General features: G+C 38.2%; 1 protein-coding gene across 3 annotated transcripts in view; it reads left to right on the plus strand.

The window, feature by feature from the left end:
* SLC1A1 (solute carrier family 1 member 1) overlaps window positions 1-16,261 on the plus strand; it is a 60,541-nt gene that overhangs the window by 4,503 nt on the left and 39,777 nt on the right. For 2 of the 3 annotated variants that reach the window (XM_048050981.2, XM_048050983.2), the window contains exon 2: window positions 12,325-12,465. In XM_048050981.2, coding sequence (XP_047906938.1) covers window positions 12,325-12,465 — 141 coding nt within the window. Of the gene's footprint in view, window positions 1-8,712; window positions 8,779-12,324; window positions 12,466-16,261 lie in introns of all 3 variants that reach the window. The other variant, XM_048050982.2, reaches the window with a different exon arrangement.

Raw genomic sequence — 16,261 nt, forward strand, 5'->3', positions numbered from 1 at the left:
GTATAAAATATACGTAGTTCCCATCTGTAACATAAGTGTTGCAGAAAATTTGAGCAGTGCAACTGTACATTTTTTCAGGATTTGATGAATCCATCAGCATCCGTCAGAGCTTTTCTTATGTGCTTTATGATATCACCTTAGCAGTCTATATGCCAAAAATTTGCTCTTTTTAATTTTAATTAAAATGGTTGTACTCTTTTATAGTACTCAGTTGTAGTATCTTCCTATAGTAATATTTTTGGTCCTTCAAAGGTCTCTGTTTAAAAAAGAAATTGTCTGGTGTATTCACATCTGCTAACTGTAGCTAGAAAAGCTTAGCTCCTCCTATAATCAGACACAAGAGAATGTGACAGCTTCCTTTAAAAGCAGTAGTTCTTTTAAAATTTATCCATATCAGAGCAAGGTCTGCACATACTAGCATTACCGGAAGCCCACTAGTGCATTCTTACATGAATGAATGCCTTATAGGTTGAAGACCACAAGGGAAACAGTAACATATGACTCTGTTGATGACCTCTTGCAGGTGGGAGACTGCCTTGAGTCCAGGGACCACAACATACTTCTCAGGGTGAAAAGTTTCTTGTACAAATATAGCCCAGAAGCTCTGAACCTCATAAACCTGTAATGTTTTTCAGGTTCTTCCCATAAGTTATTTCTGTCCCTGACAGAAGCAATTTAAAAATTAAGAGCCCATTCTGAAAATAGAGTAGTGCTTCACTCGTTCTATTTCCACCTCCTCATACCTTTACCAAAAAAGTGCCTCCTGTAGCATTTGTCTTTGCTTAAATAATACAGTGTCAGTGTTATAAAAAATGAAGCAGATTAATTGACCCTTGAAGTACACTAACAAAAATTGGGCTCTTTTCTTCACAGCAGAAAAAAAAAAAGGTATTTACTAAAACAAGGGAATTATTATCCTGGTGATTTCTGAGAAGTATGGGTGTACAGCAAACACCTGATTTCTTTCTTGAATTCTGATGCATAGCATTTCATTAATTTGAAATGTGTAACAGATGGGGACCAGACATCCTGCATCAACTGTGGTAGCATGAAAATTCAGAAGACTGCTCTTCCTGCTGTGATTTCATATAATTGTAGATGACTTGGGTTGTGAGGGACTTTAAAGATCATATAATTCCAGCACCCCTGCCATGGGGAGGGATGCCTTCCACTAGGCCAGGTTGCTCAAAGCCCCATCCAACCTGGCCTTGAACACTTCCAGGGATGGAGCATCCACAGCTTCTCTGGGCAACCTGTTCCAGTGCCCCACCACCCTCATAGTAAAGGATGTCCTCCTTATATCTAATCTAAACCTAACCTCGTTTAGTTTAAAGCCAATACTCCTTGTCCTCTCACTACACTCCCTGACAAAGAGTCCCCCTCCAGCTTTCCAGTAGGCCCCCTTTAGGTATGGGAAGGCTGCTATAAGGTTTCCCTGGAGCCTTCTCTTCTCCAGGCTGAACAACCCCAACTTCCTCAGCCTGTCTTTGTAGGAGAGGTGCTCCAGCCCCATCATCATCATTTTTGTGGCTCCATCCACTGGACTCAATTCTAATTCTCGCACAGGCCTACCTCTTAGGCTTGTCCAGGTCCCTCTGGATGGCATCTCTTCCCTCCAGTGTGTTGACTGCACAACACAGCTTGGTGTCATTGGCAAACTTGCTGTGGGTGCACTCGATCCCGCTGTCCATGTCACTGACAAAGATGTTAAATAGTGCCAGTCCCAGTACTGACCCCTGAGGAACACCACTCATCACTGATCTCCACCTGGACATTGAACCATTGACCACAACTTTTTGTGTGCAATCATCCAGCCAATGCCCTACCCACCAAGTGGTCCATCTGTCAAATCCATGTCTCTCCAATTTAGAGAGAAGGATATCATGGGGGACAGTGTCAAATGCTTTGCGCAAGTCCAAGTAGATGATGTCAGTTGCCCTTCCCCTATCCACCAATACTGTAACTCCATCACAGAAGGCCACCAGCTTTGTCAGGCACGATCTGCCCTTAGTTAAGCCATGCTGGCTGTAACCAATCACATCCTTATTTTCCATGTGTCTTAGCATAGTTTCCAGGAGGATCTGCTTGTAATGCTTACCTGCCTGTTCTTCTCTATCACACTTCGTAGTTTGACACAGGACAGGTTCTGCTCAGAAATGTGAGAAGACCTGCAGTTCTGAAAGAATGTCTGACTTTAATACAAAAAGTAGAATGTAGAATGGCCAATGGTTTCATCTGAGAGTTTCACATACTTCTGAGGATCAAAATGCTCTGAGACCAGAAAATCAGTTAACAAATAAAAGACAGGAAAACCGAAGCAATGCATTGTGTCTCTTTTGTAAACTAACAACTCCTGAACTGCTTTTAAGCAAATTAAATCCAACTTTTATTCCTTCTTGTAGCGTATAAGGTGTTTTCCTGTTGTGCATGGGTTTTGTGTCCTTTTTTTTTTCTTTAACATTAAAAATGTGTGTTTTAACAGAAAACTTATTTTTCCCTTTATGTGAGTGAAATGAAACAGTCACTAAAATCTGAACCTTTAAACAAAGGAAGCTTTAGAAGGAGTTAGCTTCTGGGTAATTTGCACTCTACAAAGCCCCAAAGCCAGTAAAGCTAACAAAGTAAGTGAAATATGCCTTTTTATTTGAAACAATAACACCATGACTAATACCAGCTAAATATTTCAGTTTCTGATTTTTTAGTATTATTTAAGGGAAAATACTGCAATGTACATACAAAAATATTTTTTGTTTTCCATTACATCTTAACTAAGTATAAAGGCACTTTTTATTAACATACTCCAAATACAGATAATGTTGAGGTTGAGATTACTCACAGACAATATTTGTACTGTTTGTAAATCTTATAGAAGCCTCCTAGAACCTGTGGAAGGGTTTCTTACTTATGCCCCCCATCAGTATCTCATGCTGTGAGCATACATATTTGCTTGTCTGTAGTTTTTAGAAGTGCTGAAGACCATCACTGCATCATATATTAAGGTGAAGATCTGTGCTGTATTGGACTTGATGTTCCAGATTCATTTTTCTGTCTACATTCCAAGTATTGCACATTCCATGAGAACCCTATAGCATGTTAGATTAAATGTGACCTATGATGACAATTTTCATGGGTTATAAGTAATATAATACTCTTCTCACAATATGTTTCGAAATAGCCATTCTTGTTCCTTTAATGCTTTTGGAATGACAGCCAACCTGGCCTTGCTTAATCTGAACTAGTTTTCTAGGTCACGTCTCTGATTTCTCAACATTGTGATGTCTTCATTAGTTTCAGAATAATGATGTTTCTGCATGTCACTATCAATCTCTCTTTAGATATCACTAAATTGCCTTTCGGGCTGCTTATCTCAGTTTATTACAGTCAGAATCTTTCCACTGTTCTTCCAGCAAGGGGACAGCTAGAACAGTTTGTCCTGTTTACCGTCCTTTCCTCTCATCATAGTTTAAAACAGAAGCTGTAACAAGGGGCAGAGTCTGGCAAGTCTTTCCAGTTACTGGCCTTTCACCTTTCTCATACCATAGCTAACCATTTAGTTTCTTCTGTGTTTCAGTGGTCTTAACTGAAGATATGTTTTTCTGAATGTTTTCTATTGAGCTAATAAACCAGATATACAAAGGTGCTGAAATAGTTTTGGCAAAGTATGTAAATATTATAGAAAGAGAACAGATAATCACTGGGTTTTTACAGGAAGGAGTGAGGATTTGTAATTTCTTGGGTGGTATTGGAATGACATCGTTTGCAGGGTAATATGCTAGGCCATGTAAGCAATGTGTTAGGCACCAGGAATGCCAGAAGTGGGTACATGACAATGTCTGAAATGAGTGATAGAAGGGGTCCAAGTGAAACATATAGCACTGTTATATAAAATTGTGGATTTGGATACATGGAGAAAGCAAGAGTGTCTGGATGTTCCTAGATGACTGCAGAAGGAGTCCGTAGTCAAAGAAGGCTCCCAAATTACAGATGGGTGAGTTGCAGGAGAATGGTAGTGTTTTTTGAAGTGACAGTTAAAAAGAGTCATGGGGAAGGTCTGCAGAAGAAAAAGACCAAGTTACCATTGTCACATTGCATTTTACTTTTACAGTAAACATAGGAATGCGAGATTGAAAGATACCTCTTGTGTTACCACATCTAGTCTACAGCTGCTTCAGGTTATGCCATTTTTAATAGACTTTCTATGCCATATCATACTCTACCTTAAAGATGGATGGGTTTTCTGGTGCTGCATTTCCTTTTGGGAAGACAGGTTTGTCATCCGATTGTTGCAATTTCCAGCTTCAATGTATTGAGGTTCAATATGCACACATTTTTAAGTGTAGATCTGTATTTTCATACTATTCCCCAACAGAACAGTACCTTCACCAAAATACATCCAAGCGCATCAGGAAATGTAGGTTGTATAGCTGCTGGAAAACAATTGTATTTCTTCCCCAGATCAGTTAATTTATAGCATAATCTTTATAGTATGGTGTTTATTATGCTAGAGTTGTGAGTCCTTTACTTCACGTATTTAACGAGTTACTGAGTTTGTGGAAAAACTGTGAAAGAGCCAAATTGTATATCTGATGCAGTTTCATTTATCTCAAGAGAGTTAAGGACTAACTGAGGAATGGATTATTCACACTTCTCTGTATTTCTTCTGTATGTTAATAGACTGTGTAGTTAAGTTCTGTAAGGCAGTTCTCTCTAGAGTAATGAGATGTATATAGAGATAAAACACTATTGTAAAGTTTTTTCTTCAACTATTCTTTTATCATGACTTTCTCAAATAGAAACTACATCTGCATACTGAAAATATTTGGATGATACTTATACATGAAGTTCACCTACAGTACATTGAAATAAATTAAAAGAAACTTAGACTCCAGTGGGGAAGACTTTTAGGTTATCATACTGTTTTTCAGTTTCTGCATTGTAGTTCTTTGGGATCACTGGTTCTGCAGAACTGTGATCACTTGAAATCGCAGAAAACAAGACTAGCTATTATTTCCCTTTTTCTGGCTGAGTGAAATACCTTCTTAATATAACCACCTTTGGTTTGACTATGGGTGGGGTGGCTCTTGTGCAGGGCTTCAGAGACAGCGGTTGGTCTGTGTAATCAATGACCCTGCCGCAGGCTCCTGCAGCACAGAAAGTAGAAGTTACATGATTTTAATGGTTGCAAAACCCTTCATACCTGCTGTGAGCAGTTGGGGGATATGCCACACTGGAGAAGCTGGTTATTCTCCTCTAGCCAGTACTCCACCTTGCCTTCATTCCTACAGGTCCATCATAGGGAGTTATTGCCCAGCTGAACTTTTTTCACTCTGCAGTCAGTTGACATTGTGTTGCTTGTGTAAAGGAATTTACAACTGCTGCACCCACAGCAGGTTAATCACCAGGAAGACCCAGGGGGTCTCACTGCAGGTGAGGAATGAGCATACCTTCCTCAGTACATTCCTGCTAAACGTTTTTCAGTAGACCAAGGTCTGACTTAGGGACTGTATTCTTCTGGAAGGTTTTGTGAGGGGACTCTTCTTTACACGTCTTTGCAATTAAGCCGATAGCCTGGGCAACACCAGCATCTGGAGAGTTAAGATCTGTTGCCCTACAGTTAAACCTGGTAACTCTAAATCCTACCTTAGTAGTTGCCTACAGGTTTCTGAGAATCTTGTTTTTTCTTCAGTCAACATCACTTTGTTTGTTAGAAAGAATATTAACTGTCAAGTAAAATGTGAAAAAGTGTGAAATGCGTAATGTTACAAAAGGTTAAAATTAATCCAAAGAGAGTTAAATTAATAGTTTTACTGTAATATTCTACACCCTCCATTTGACTGTTTTGAGATTAGGTACTTTGTACTCCTTTGTAGTTAAGAAACAGCCAGTAATATTACAGAAACTTTAGAGAGAGCAGAAACAAAACAGATATTATAAAATATTGCTAAAAGACTCTGCCTGTATCACAAATTCCAAATATATTGTGCTGCAATTTGACATGTTTATATTAAATGTTTTGTATTGTGTTTCAAATTAAGTCAGTGAACTTTGTTTGCCAGCTTTATCTGTCCTGTGAATCATCTGCTATAAAGATAACACAATTAAGACCCACCAGTATTTTAGTCTGTCATGTGAATAGCATATCGTATGAAAATATAAAGTTTTATCACTTTGTTGCTACAGTACAATTAAATAATATCAGGATCGAACCATGCCCACATTTTTTATTCTTTCTTTTAACCATTATCAGAGTTAAATAATTCCCCCACTTTCTATCAGTATCAGACAGAATCACTAGCTCTGCACCAGTGAAAGGGAGTTTCTACATGCCAAAATTAGAGGCAAACAGGAAGAAGAAGTACCATGTTTTTTTCAGACAGAGGCATGGTGTAATTCAGTCGTTTACAAAATGACTGGTTGTTCTCCAGAAATACACACTGGATTTATTTATTTTTTCCCTATCTTCTTCATAGTTCATTCCTAAGGATCCTTCCCATAATAACTCAGTGAGAGTTTGAGATTATTTGCAGTTTCTGTGGTGTCATGCACACTGGTGGAGCGAGAAACCCCCTCAATTAACATCATGCAGCCCTATGTCAGTGTTGTCATCCATAAGGGCAAATAGCATAATAGGGAGTCCTACCTGTTAGGTATTGAATTTTGGCTTATGTTCTCTTCCAGTCAGACATAGGACCCGGCATCTCGTTGCGTGGGCTTCACTTACTTGTTTCTAAATTGTGAGTTTTTTGGCCTGCAAGTGAAAGTAAAGAAAGTCAAGCCACAAAATGTCATCTTGTTCTCCAAGATACCATGTTCTTAAGAGTGTTTAAGCCACAATGATAATGACATAAAGCGGTTAACTACAGTCACTTCATACTGCGTGTCCTGGTTGGATTCAACTACACTAGTGGTTCTGAGTTTTTAAATTTGAGATCTGACTTGTGTTGATCCCAAGTTATTATACAGGAAAAAAGACTTCAGGACTTAGCCATCACTGTCTGTGATACAGAAAAAATTGCAAGTAGTCTGTACATGCAGTGGCTCAGATGGCTGCTGAGGACATCACGTTTTGGCAAGTTTACAATAACTGTAGTATTATCTGTGACATTCCCCATGTAAGCCAGTACAGTTGAGCCCAGAGCTTATGAAATTTGTTTGAACACGGTGGTGTTTCTTTTCTTAGTCATTTCCAAATCTACGTCATGAACTGTAGCATACTACTTTAAGAAATGTAATAATTCCGTAGTCGTTCCCATGCAAATAATATGCCTTTTTCCAAAGAGAAAGTTTCAGGGAAGGAAAAAAAAATAAAAACAAAAACAAACAAACAAAAACCACAGCAATATGGAAAAAGACATACTTTAGTAGTTAGGTGGTGATTAAATGATTTTTCACCAGATGCCCAAATGTCACGGTTACCTTTGCAGCTGTGCAGAACCTACAACTTAGTGGTCTCCCAAGACATATTTTGACTGATTTCTGTGGTTTTCTCACTACATACACAAGACAGACTTAGTTCTGTCATGTTCTCATACAGCCATCATCCTCCAGGTTCTGAAAAGCTTAGGGGTTGGTAGGTGTGATCGACTGACTGGGTGCTACCTGCAGTGCAGCCAGCTCCAGATACTGCTCCCCTTTCCGTTGGTAACACAACAGAGGAATTGGGTCATCCTATAAAGAAGAAGTGTGTATTCCCTCTAGATTTTTATGCTGTGACTCATGGGACTGTCTGGAAGATGGGTAATAACAGATTTCTTTTGGTATATGCAGTTTTTGTGGTTTTCTTCAGCTCCTTTTTTCTTCCCCACCCCTATACTCTCTTAGTTTGCATTTCTTACCCTTTTTGAATAATTTTCTGTCTGTTACCAAGTTTGTGGAAAGACTCTGCTACTTGGGTGAGTAATGCCAAGGCATTTGTTGTTGCTTATGAGGTCAGACAGATGTGGCCTTCTCTGGCTGCTTCATGCTTTGCAGTCATGAGGACCCAGACTACACCTTTCACTTTCTGTGTTAATATTTGCTGGGAGGGAAAGTGTAGACACCATGTTATACAGTATGTGGTGTTGATGCACAGCTGTAAGGGGAAATTTTCCTCAGAAAATTAAATTAAAGCCATGGGATTGTACTGCTATGCACCTTCATTCCCTTCTGCCGGCTGTTGCAGAAGTCTGGACCCTAAATGGTACATGCAATTGAGCAGTAAGTAGAGAACTGCTATTACAGTAATAATCTTAACCTAACTTAGCCATGTGTGCAAGAAGGAAAAGCAGGGAGAGAAGATAGAAAGGAAATAAAAACAGTTTATCATGGAGAAGAAGAGTGGCTGAAACTGAGGAAGGAGGAAGAGGGAAAGTGGGAAAAATGATGTTCTGCACTTCAGAAAGGAAGAAGTAAATTATTACATAAATGTTAAACAGAAAGGAAGAAGTAAATTATTACATAAATGTTAAACAGATGAAAAGACAGGAAAAATAACAAATAGTGGAGGCATTGCCTGCTGTAGAGTGTTTACAGTTGTGAGAAGTAATTACACGTGTAATAATTCACAAATGATGGAGTATGAATAACATTCATATAGAGAAATTAACATTTTACAAGACTTTCATTTATACTTGCTCAGGGTTGCTGTAACTGGTGTGATGTTAAAAACAGTGGTAACCACGTGAAATATATTTCTGCTGGGTCACACTTCTTTTTGTGTGTTATAATTCCCAGGAAGAAAATTCCAGTGACTTGGTTATTGAGATGAGGATCAAAAAGTTCTATATTCATCCAGTTCCAGTACGTAAGCAAATTTATTCTGCTTACTAACCATCTCTTATTACTGCTACCAAAAAAATTTCTTCCTATTTTCCCATGCTAAATTCTAACAGCAGATGGTAGGTGCTATTTCCACTTAAATGGTAGCTGCATTTTACTGTGTTTTGTTATTATGCAGAAGTTAATATGGATATGGTTGCTGTGTCTGATTAAAAATAATAGTATGAACAACGAAGTGAGAGCAACAATGCAATTATTGCCACTAGATAAATAATACCCTCTACAAAAAAACCCAAAAAAAACAAAAAAAACACTATTACAAGTATACAAGCAAAAGAGCTTAAGGAAACACTGGTAAAATTTTGAGAGGACCTGAAAAGTTTTTGTAGTAAAATTCAGAAAGTGGAAAAGAGACCTCTGAAGAATGAACATGAGGGTGAATCATTCTACCTTCTAGTAATCCTACAAAATACATAATGATCAAACTTTCCAGCTGGTCCAATGTGACAGTTGCCACTTGGCGCGTAGTTACAAAATGTCTTGGTCACTCCTGCTCAGGAGAAGGAAGCAAAATATGTTGTCATCAACTTTATTTCAAAATGCAATGGGTGACAAATATCCTCCTTTCTTTGTACCATCATTATCCTTTTTTGCCCAGAAAACATCTAGGGTATACCCTGAAGATAACACACAACTCAGAATCACCTGAGTTAGTGCTAGACGTCTTCAGTGTGCACATCTGCACAGGGCTTGTGATATTCCTCCCTGTGGGCTAATGCTTCCTTTGAAGGCACAGTTCTGACTACTTTGGGCAAGGTTTGCCTGTTTCTGTCACGGATAATACATTGTGGATGTCCATCTTTATTAAGACCCTGTGAGGAATACGTCTAGCATCAAGGGCCATTTGCAACATTAGCGTGGTAGGATCAGAGCAGGAGTGGGGGAGTCTGGTTGAAATGGAGGTTGCTACGGGTACATGTCTGTAATCTTGTTGCTTGGCATGGGAATACTCTTTACCTTGTGTCAAGGTATGCAAAAGGAAGATGTCTTCCACTGTGCTATGTGATGAAGCAGGGAGCAGCATCTAGGGAAAGGCACATACTTCCTCACTGCTGTAAATCTCTTGCAAGCTTCAGAAATGCAGAATCAGCTGTACAGCAACCTGACAGCTGTATCCGGTATGTGAAGTAGAATACCCCGTATCTTATCATAAAATGTAATTGCACAACATCTTATAATTATACAATCTAGTAATGCTGCAATGTAAGCATACGTCTGTCCTTAACTGTGTGAATAGTCTGAAGTCAGGGAGAATACCTATATGCTCATGTTCAGCTGTTTACACTGGTATTTGCAGGATCAAAATCTTAGCAACTTACTTCAAAACATGTAACCATTTTATACAAGCTGAGTAATCTTTCTTGGGCTTATCTCAGAGTGCAGATTATTTTCAACACTTTTAGCTTAGCATTAGGTTAGAAGTAGAGATCATTGTGTCTTATCATTCACAGATCAAGGGCATTTACATAATATTACAAATATCTTCAAGACTATTAAGATTCAAGGTGTTGCAAAGAGTTTAAGCTGTCTGTGTTCACTGGAAAAGATAACACCTCAATCAGAAATCTTAATAGTTGCTCCCATTTGCCTGGAAACATGTTAACATATTCATTTTACTTCTTACTAGCAGTAAAGACTTGGTTGGAGTTTATAATCTGCCTCTATTTTCCTTCATTTTGTTTCTGCAAGTGCAGAACACAGAATGGTTCATTGTCTTTTTGTGCTATCACAGGAAAATTCTGTGAAAGTAGCTAGTTTACATTTTTGTGTCAACTAACATCCAGTTAGACAACAGAATTATCACAAACCACCCCCATGGTGAATCTTTAGGGAGGATTTTTTTAATAATCCCTGTTTTCTAGATGAGAATGTTAATGAGTTTCTACTCTAGTACTGAATATGGGATCCCTATTTTCTTCAGTACCAACAGTACAAACCAGTTGTCTGCGGATTTGCCTAAATCTGTTTTTGAACCTGCTCGTGTTGTTTGCTTCCACAATTTCAATCACTTAAAATGAGGGGTCTATCTTATAAGCCTCTTTAGTCATATTTTACAATATCTAACTTAAATGCCTTGTGTACCATCAAAAATAAAACTGAGGGAAGAGGCAAGTTTGGCTTGGGCCCTAGTAGCTTTCCTGGGATGCTGCAAGTTTACATGAGTCAATGAGGATGGTAAAGGTAGGCTGGATGCACCTTTTTGTGCTTTTGTGCTGCAAAATACACATCACTGACGTAACCGAAACACAACAGGATATAAGCAATTCCATTAACTTCAATGAGTCTATTAATAACTTCATTGAGGCTATTAATATGAAAAAAACCTTTCACCACTCAGTGGGTAGTGAAAGCTTTTGAGTGGCCTTGTCTCTTATCAAATCTAGTTAGAATTTGGATCTCTCAATGTTCCAATTAGCCAGGACTAATACGGTTCAAAGTTCATGTATGATAATAATGTTTCCTTTAAAGCAATGTCTGTAGTAGAGATGGTATTTAAGACACTTACGGGAAACACTTGTGTAATGTTTTACTTATTTCTGAGAACCCAGACTAGGAATATGAAAAGAAGGGATAAAGAGTAAGCAAGGAAAATATAATTCATGAAAGTGCAATGCAAAATAATAAATTCAAGAGTATATTCAAATTACAAGTCTGCAGTTTCTTAAGGAAACAACAGTTGTAGTGCTTTCTGAACACTGATGAATACATTTCCTATACCAGTGATCTTCACTTTTTGCCTCATGTTGAAACAGAGAATGAACATAATGCACATCAAAATGAAGAAATTTGTCGTTCAGCCTATGATTTATTTTGTTTAGAAGCTAGAATTATTTAATAATTCATTTAATCCAAAGATAACAAGAATACAAAGTGCTTTGCATCATGGCTGAATTACTGATTATACTCGTCTAATATTTTGTAGATTGGTCATGTAGAAGAATGAGTGTGAAATATGCAGAATGGTATTTTATTTGATCGGTTTCCTTGAAATCATTAAACTAATTTAGTAATTGTAGTCACGCTTTTTTCTGATTATGTACAGTGGTAAATACTGAAACTATTGCTGCTGGATAGATATATTTTCAACAATACATCCAAAGTACTCTATCATACCACTTCCTTTCTTTAATGTGTAATAGTGCTTATATATTATATTGATTTATTAATGCTAGTTTGGGATCTTTGGAAGCTAATGTAAGCAGGTAAAAAGTCACAACTGGACTGGACTGATAATCAGAAGGTATAATCAAGATATTTCCAAAGACACATCTAAAAAGTCTTCCAAATTCACAGTTATATGTGGTGTTTATTACTGTTACTATCATAATATATAGAACAGAAAAGGAATGCCTAAAGGATTTGTTTTAGAAGTTCCACCACAGTGGTAAAAATGTGTTTAATGTTCACTTTTTTTGATTTATTTTTCTTCTCTTTTTCCTTCCTTTTCCCCACATCTCCCATATAAATTACGACTAAATTCTGTTGCATTTTTAATATGTCTTTTAGGTATTGGAGTTGGCATGCTGGTACGGGAATATGGCAAGCTGTCTAACCTGGATAAATTCTACTTCTCCTTTCCTGGGGAGGTGCTGATGAGAATGCTCAAACTCATCATTCTGCCATTAATCATATCAAGTATGATCACAGGTATGACTGGAAATGTGCAGTTTGCTGTTGTGATTATCAGTGTGGTTTAGCTTTTCTTTCTAAAAGAAATAACCTTCAAAAACAGTTTGATGGAACTATATAATAAAAATACAGATGCATACATTTAGATTACAATTTTCTATTTATAATGAGAATGAATTTGGAAGGATTATCACTATTATTTAGTAATGAAGTTATAAAAAAAACCATGAGATAATAACTTACATGTGTATAGATTCCTTCCCTGTTTTCAGGAGTGTTTAACCAAACAGTTGCAAATTGCAAGCTCAAAGCTGCAACTGCATATTCTCAGAGTTAACTATTATAAATAGTCTCATGCCACTATTTCGCAAGAAAAGGAGAGGTGATCTTATATTTTACTGTCACAGAAAGAGGTGATTCCTCACCTAACTTATCCTAGTCTCTGCAAACATCTATGAGGTTCCTTGCGTGAGATTTGGTGAGATTTTGCATTTGCTGAATCCATCATGGATCCATTTAATTTACTCACCTGACAGAATGCTATAAATTAGCACACAAAAAAAAAAAAAAAAGAAAAAAGATTTTTTTCTGTTTGGTATGTGTGATTCAAAGGAATTTTACAGAAGTGCAAGAGTAAGCAAGCTTTTGTTTGGAACCCAAGCCTTGGTGTGGTAGAATCTGCTAACAGCTTACTCATTAGGAAATATTTGGAAAGATCAGGAGCAAATCCAAAGCGAAGAGATAGAACTGGATGTCAAATAGTCTTTCTGACAAAAAGGTAAAGGAAGCCATACAAACTTGCCTTTATTCTTTAAGCCTTTGCAGAGGGAGCAAAGTTTGACTGACTCAGGATACATTTGTCACTACCCTGTTTTATTTTGTCTCCACAAATCCTGTATTCTGGGACTGCATTCATGCCTTGGTGTTTGATGTATTTCCATGACCATCCAACTAAATAACAGACATTTGACTGTGGAAAGCTTGTTGTGGGCAGGGAATGGAAGGGGAATTTAGATCATGCTATGAAAGTTCTTTCAAGGAGAATCAAACATTGATTACAAGCTCCTAAGGTCCTTGAAGTTCGTGATGAAAACATCATGAATTTCAGCAGCGGAACTCGAAATAGGCCTATGACAGGTAGACCCTAAGGGAAGCTACCAAGGCCTTTGGAACATATCTGTAATGCAGGGTAACAGGAACCCAATGTTAGAATTGAAATGCAGAGTGGCAAAAGGTACAAGACAGAAACATCCAGAAGGAAATCTGCAAGAAGCAGAGTGTGCAATGGCAGCAGAAAATAGTCAAGGACTGTGTCCAAAGGAATGAAGGGAGATGAAACTGTTGTTGGTTTATGAAAAGGAGTGAAGAACAGAGGAGGAATAAAAAGAGCTTGGTGTTATAATTAATAGAAAGGGTAGCAGCATTTTTACAGAGATGAAGGAATGAGACAGGAAGCAAAGGAAAACTAAACTCTACTTTTATGATACTGAAATTGAGTCTGTCAGGAGACCTAGAAAAAAATGCCAGAAGAGTAATACATTTCATTTTTCAAGCAAGCTTTGATTTGTGGGTGAAGTTGGGCCTATATCTTCAGAGGTAAATGATATAATTAGGATAACGATGAAATGAGCTATATCCCTGTCCAGCACTTCTGGGGAGAAACAGGAATCATGCTGTTAAAAATACTGTGCAGCTATTTAATGCTTAGCATTCAAGTAGGAGTAAAATGCATTTTTAACTACTAGCATTAACTTGGATTTTAAAGATTGCAGATTACTAGAATTCAATTCATATAAAAAGATGAGAATGAGACACTTTACTTTTGACCTTAACATATACAATTTACATAGAATAGTGGAGCTTATTTTTTACACTTACATGTTAAGGTTTTAGGCAAGAAAAAGGAAGTGAAATTGATAAATCTTGTTGGTTAAAAGAAGGCTACTTCTGCAGAACATGTAGATCTTCATTGCTCTTGAAGCCAAAATTACTAGCTGCCTGTGTGCAAATAATGCTGAAATGTATGTCAAGCACACATACTGGGCATGTTTTTGCATGATGGCTTTCACTACTTTGCTTTCACTGTTCATCTGCATCCTGTTCTTGTGGACATTGCTGAGATATTTTGCCTCTTTTAAAAAGAATACAGGAATGTGTTAAGCATGGAATTGGAAGTTTGAGTTGAATAAGGCTGTGTATAGTCATAAAGCACAGTAGTCATTATTTGTCTTTCATATAGAACCTCACAGAATGGTTGAGGTTTCAAGGGAACTCGACACCATCTAATCCATGCTCCTTGCTCAAAACAGGGTCAGCTAGAGCAGGTTGTCTTGGACTATGTCCAACTGTGTTCTGAATATCTTCCAGGATGGAAAGTCGACAACCTGTTTGACCACCTGCACACTAAAACAGTGTTTTCTTGTGTTCAGATGAAATCTCATGTTTTTTAACTCATGCCATGTTACCTTTTGTCCTGTCTTTGGGCACCACTGAGAAGAGCCTAGATCTGTCTTTTTCATTCCCTCCCATCAGGTATTTGTGCATATGAATAAGATATCCCTAAGCCCTCTCTCCTCCAGGCTGAATAGCCCGAGCTCTCAGTTTCTCCCCATGTGAGAGATGTTCCAGTCCCATCATCACCTTTAGAGCCCTTTCCTAGATTGGTTCAAGTAAGTCCCTAGCTTTCTTCCACTGGGGAACCCAGAACTGGACACATTACTCCAGGTGTAGCCTCACCAGTGCTGAGTAAAGATCACCTCCCTCCACATACTTTCAGTGTGCTTGCTAATGCAGCCCAGGAGGCTGTTGGCAACTTTGGCCATGAGGTTATATTGCTGGCTCACGGGCAGCTTGTTGTCCAACAAGGTCTTCAGATCCTTCTTTGCAGAGCTGTTCTCCAGCCAGTTGGCCTCCAGAATGTAGTGGTGCCTGGTGTTATTCCTCCCCAGATAAAGCATTTTGCATTTCCCCTTGTTCATCTTCATGAGATGTCTCTCAGACGAATTCTCCAGCTCATCCAGGTACCTAGGAATGTCAACACAACCAGCTTGTCTGTCAGCCACTTCTCCCAGTTTTGTATCATCTGTGAATGTACTGGTGATGCACTCTGCCTCCTCATCTGGCTTACCAATGAAAACATCAAAAAGTGCCAGTCCCCATTTTGACACCCTGGAGTGACTAGCCTCCAACTAGACTTTTGCAAGTGGTTGCAACCGTCTGAGCCTAGCCACTGAGCCAGTGTTCACTACACCTCACTGTGCACTCATCTAACCTCTATTCTGTAAGCTTTTCTTTAAGGTTTTTGTGGGAGACTGTGTGAAAAACTAACTAAAGTAAAGGTAGACAACCTGACCTCTTCGCAATTCAGAATTTTAGTGCCAAAGCAAGACTCACACTTTCAAAACATGCTGTATGGAATAGAACAAGGAGAGGAATGAAAATTTAAAGGAAGATGCAGGGTCTATCTTCAGCTATATCTGTAAACAAGATAGTGTCAAGTTAGTGTCAACAGCACATCTCTGCATTTGGCTGTGAACCTTCCCTGGAATGAGATACAAAAGTATTTTATTTAGAAGGAATTTCATCATTATTGACTAAACACACAATATACAACCTGCAAGTTGGCTGTCATTGTTGGGATCAGAGGTCATCTGAGTACATCCACCTCTTCAAGATCTGTGTATTTTTCAGGAAGGAGAATGTCAGTTTTCAGACCCCTGTAGAGTGTATATCTGATGTTCACAGCTGTCAGACATTGTGGCAGACATTTAGTGACCCAAAACATAAGAAGCTACTGCAGTAAAACTAGTGATAT

Source organism: Anser cygnoides, chromosome Z, assembly GCF_040182565.1.
Source record: "Anser cygnoides isolate HZ-2024a breed goose chromosome Z, Taihu_goose_T2T_genome, whole genome shotgun sequence".
NCBI lineage: Eukaryota > Metazoa > Chordata > Aves > Anseriformes > Anatidae > Anser > Anser cygnoides.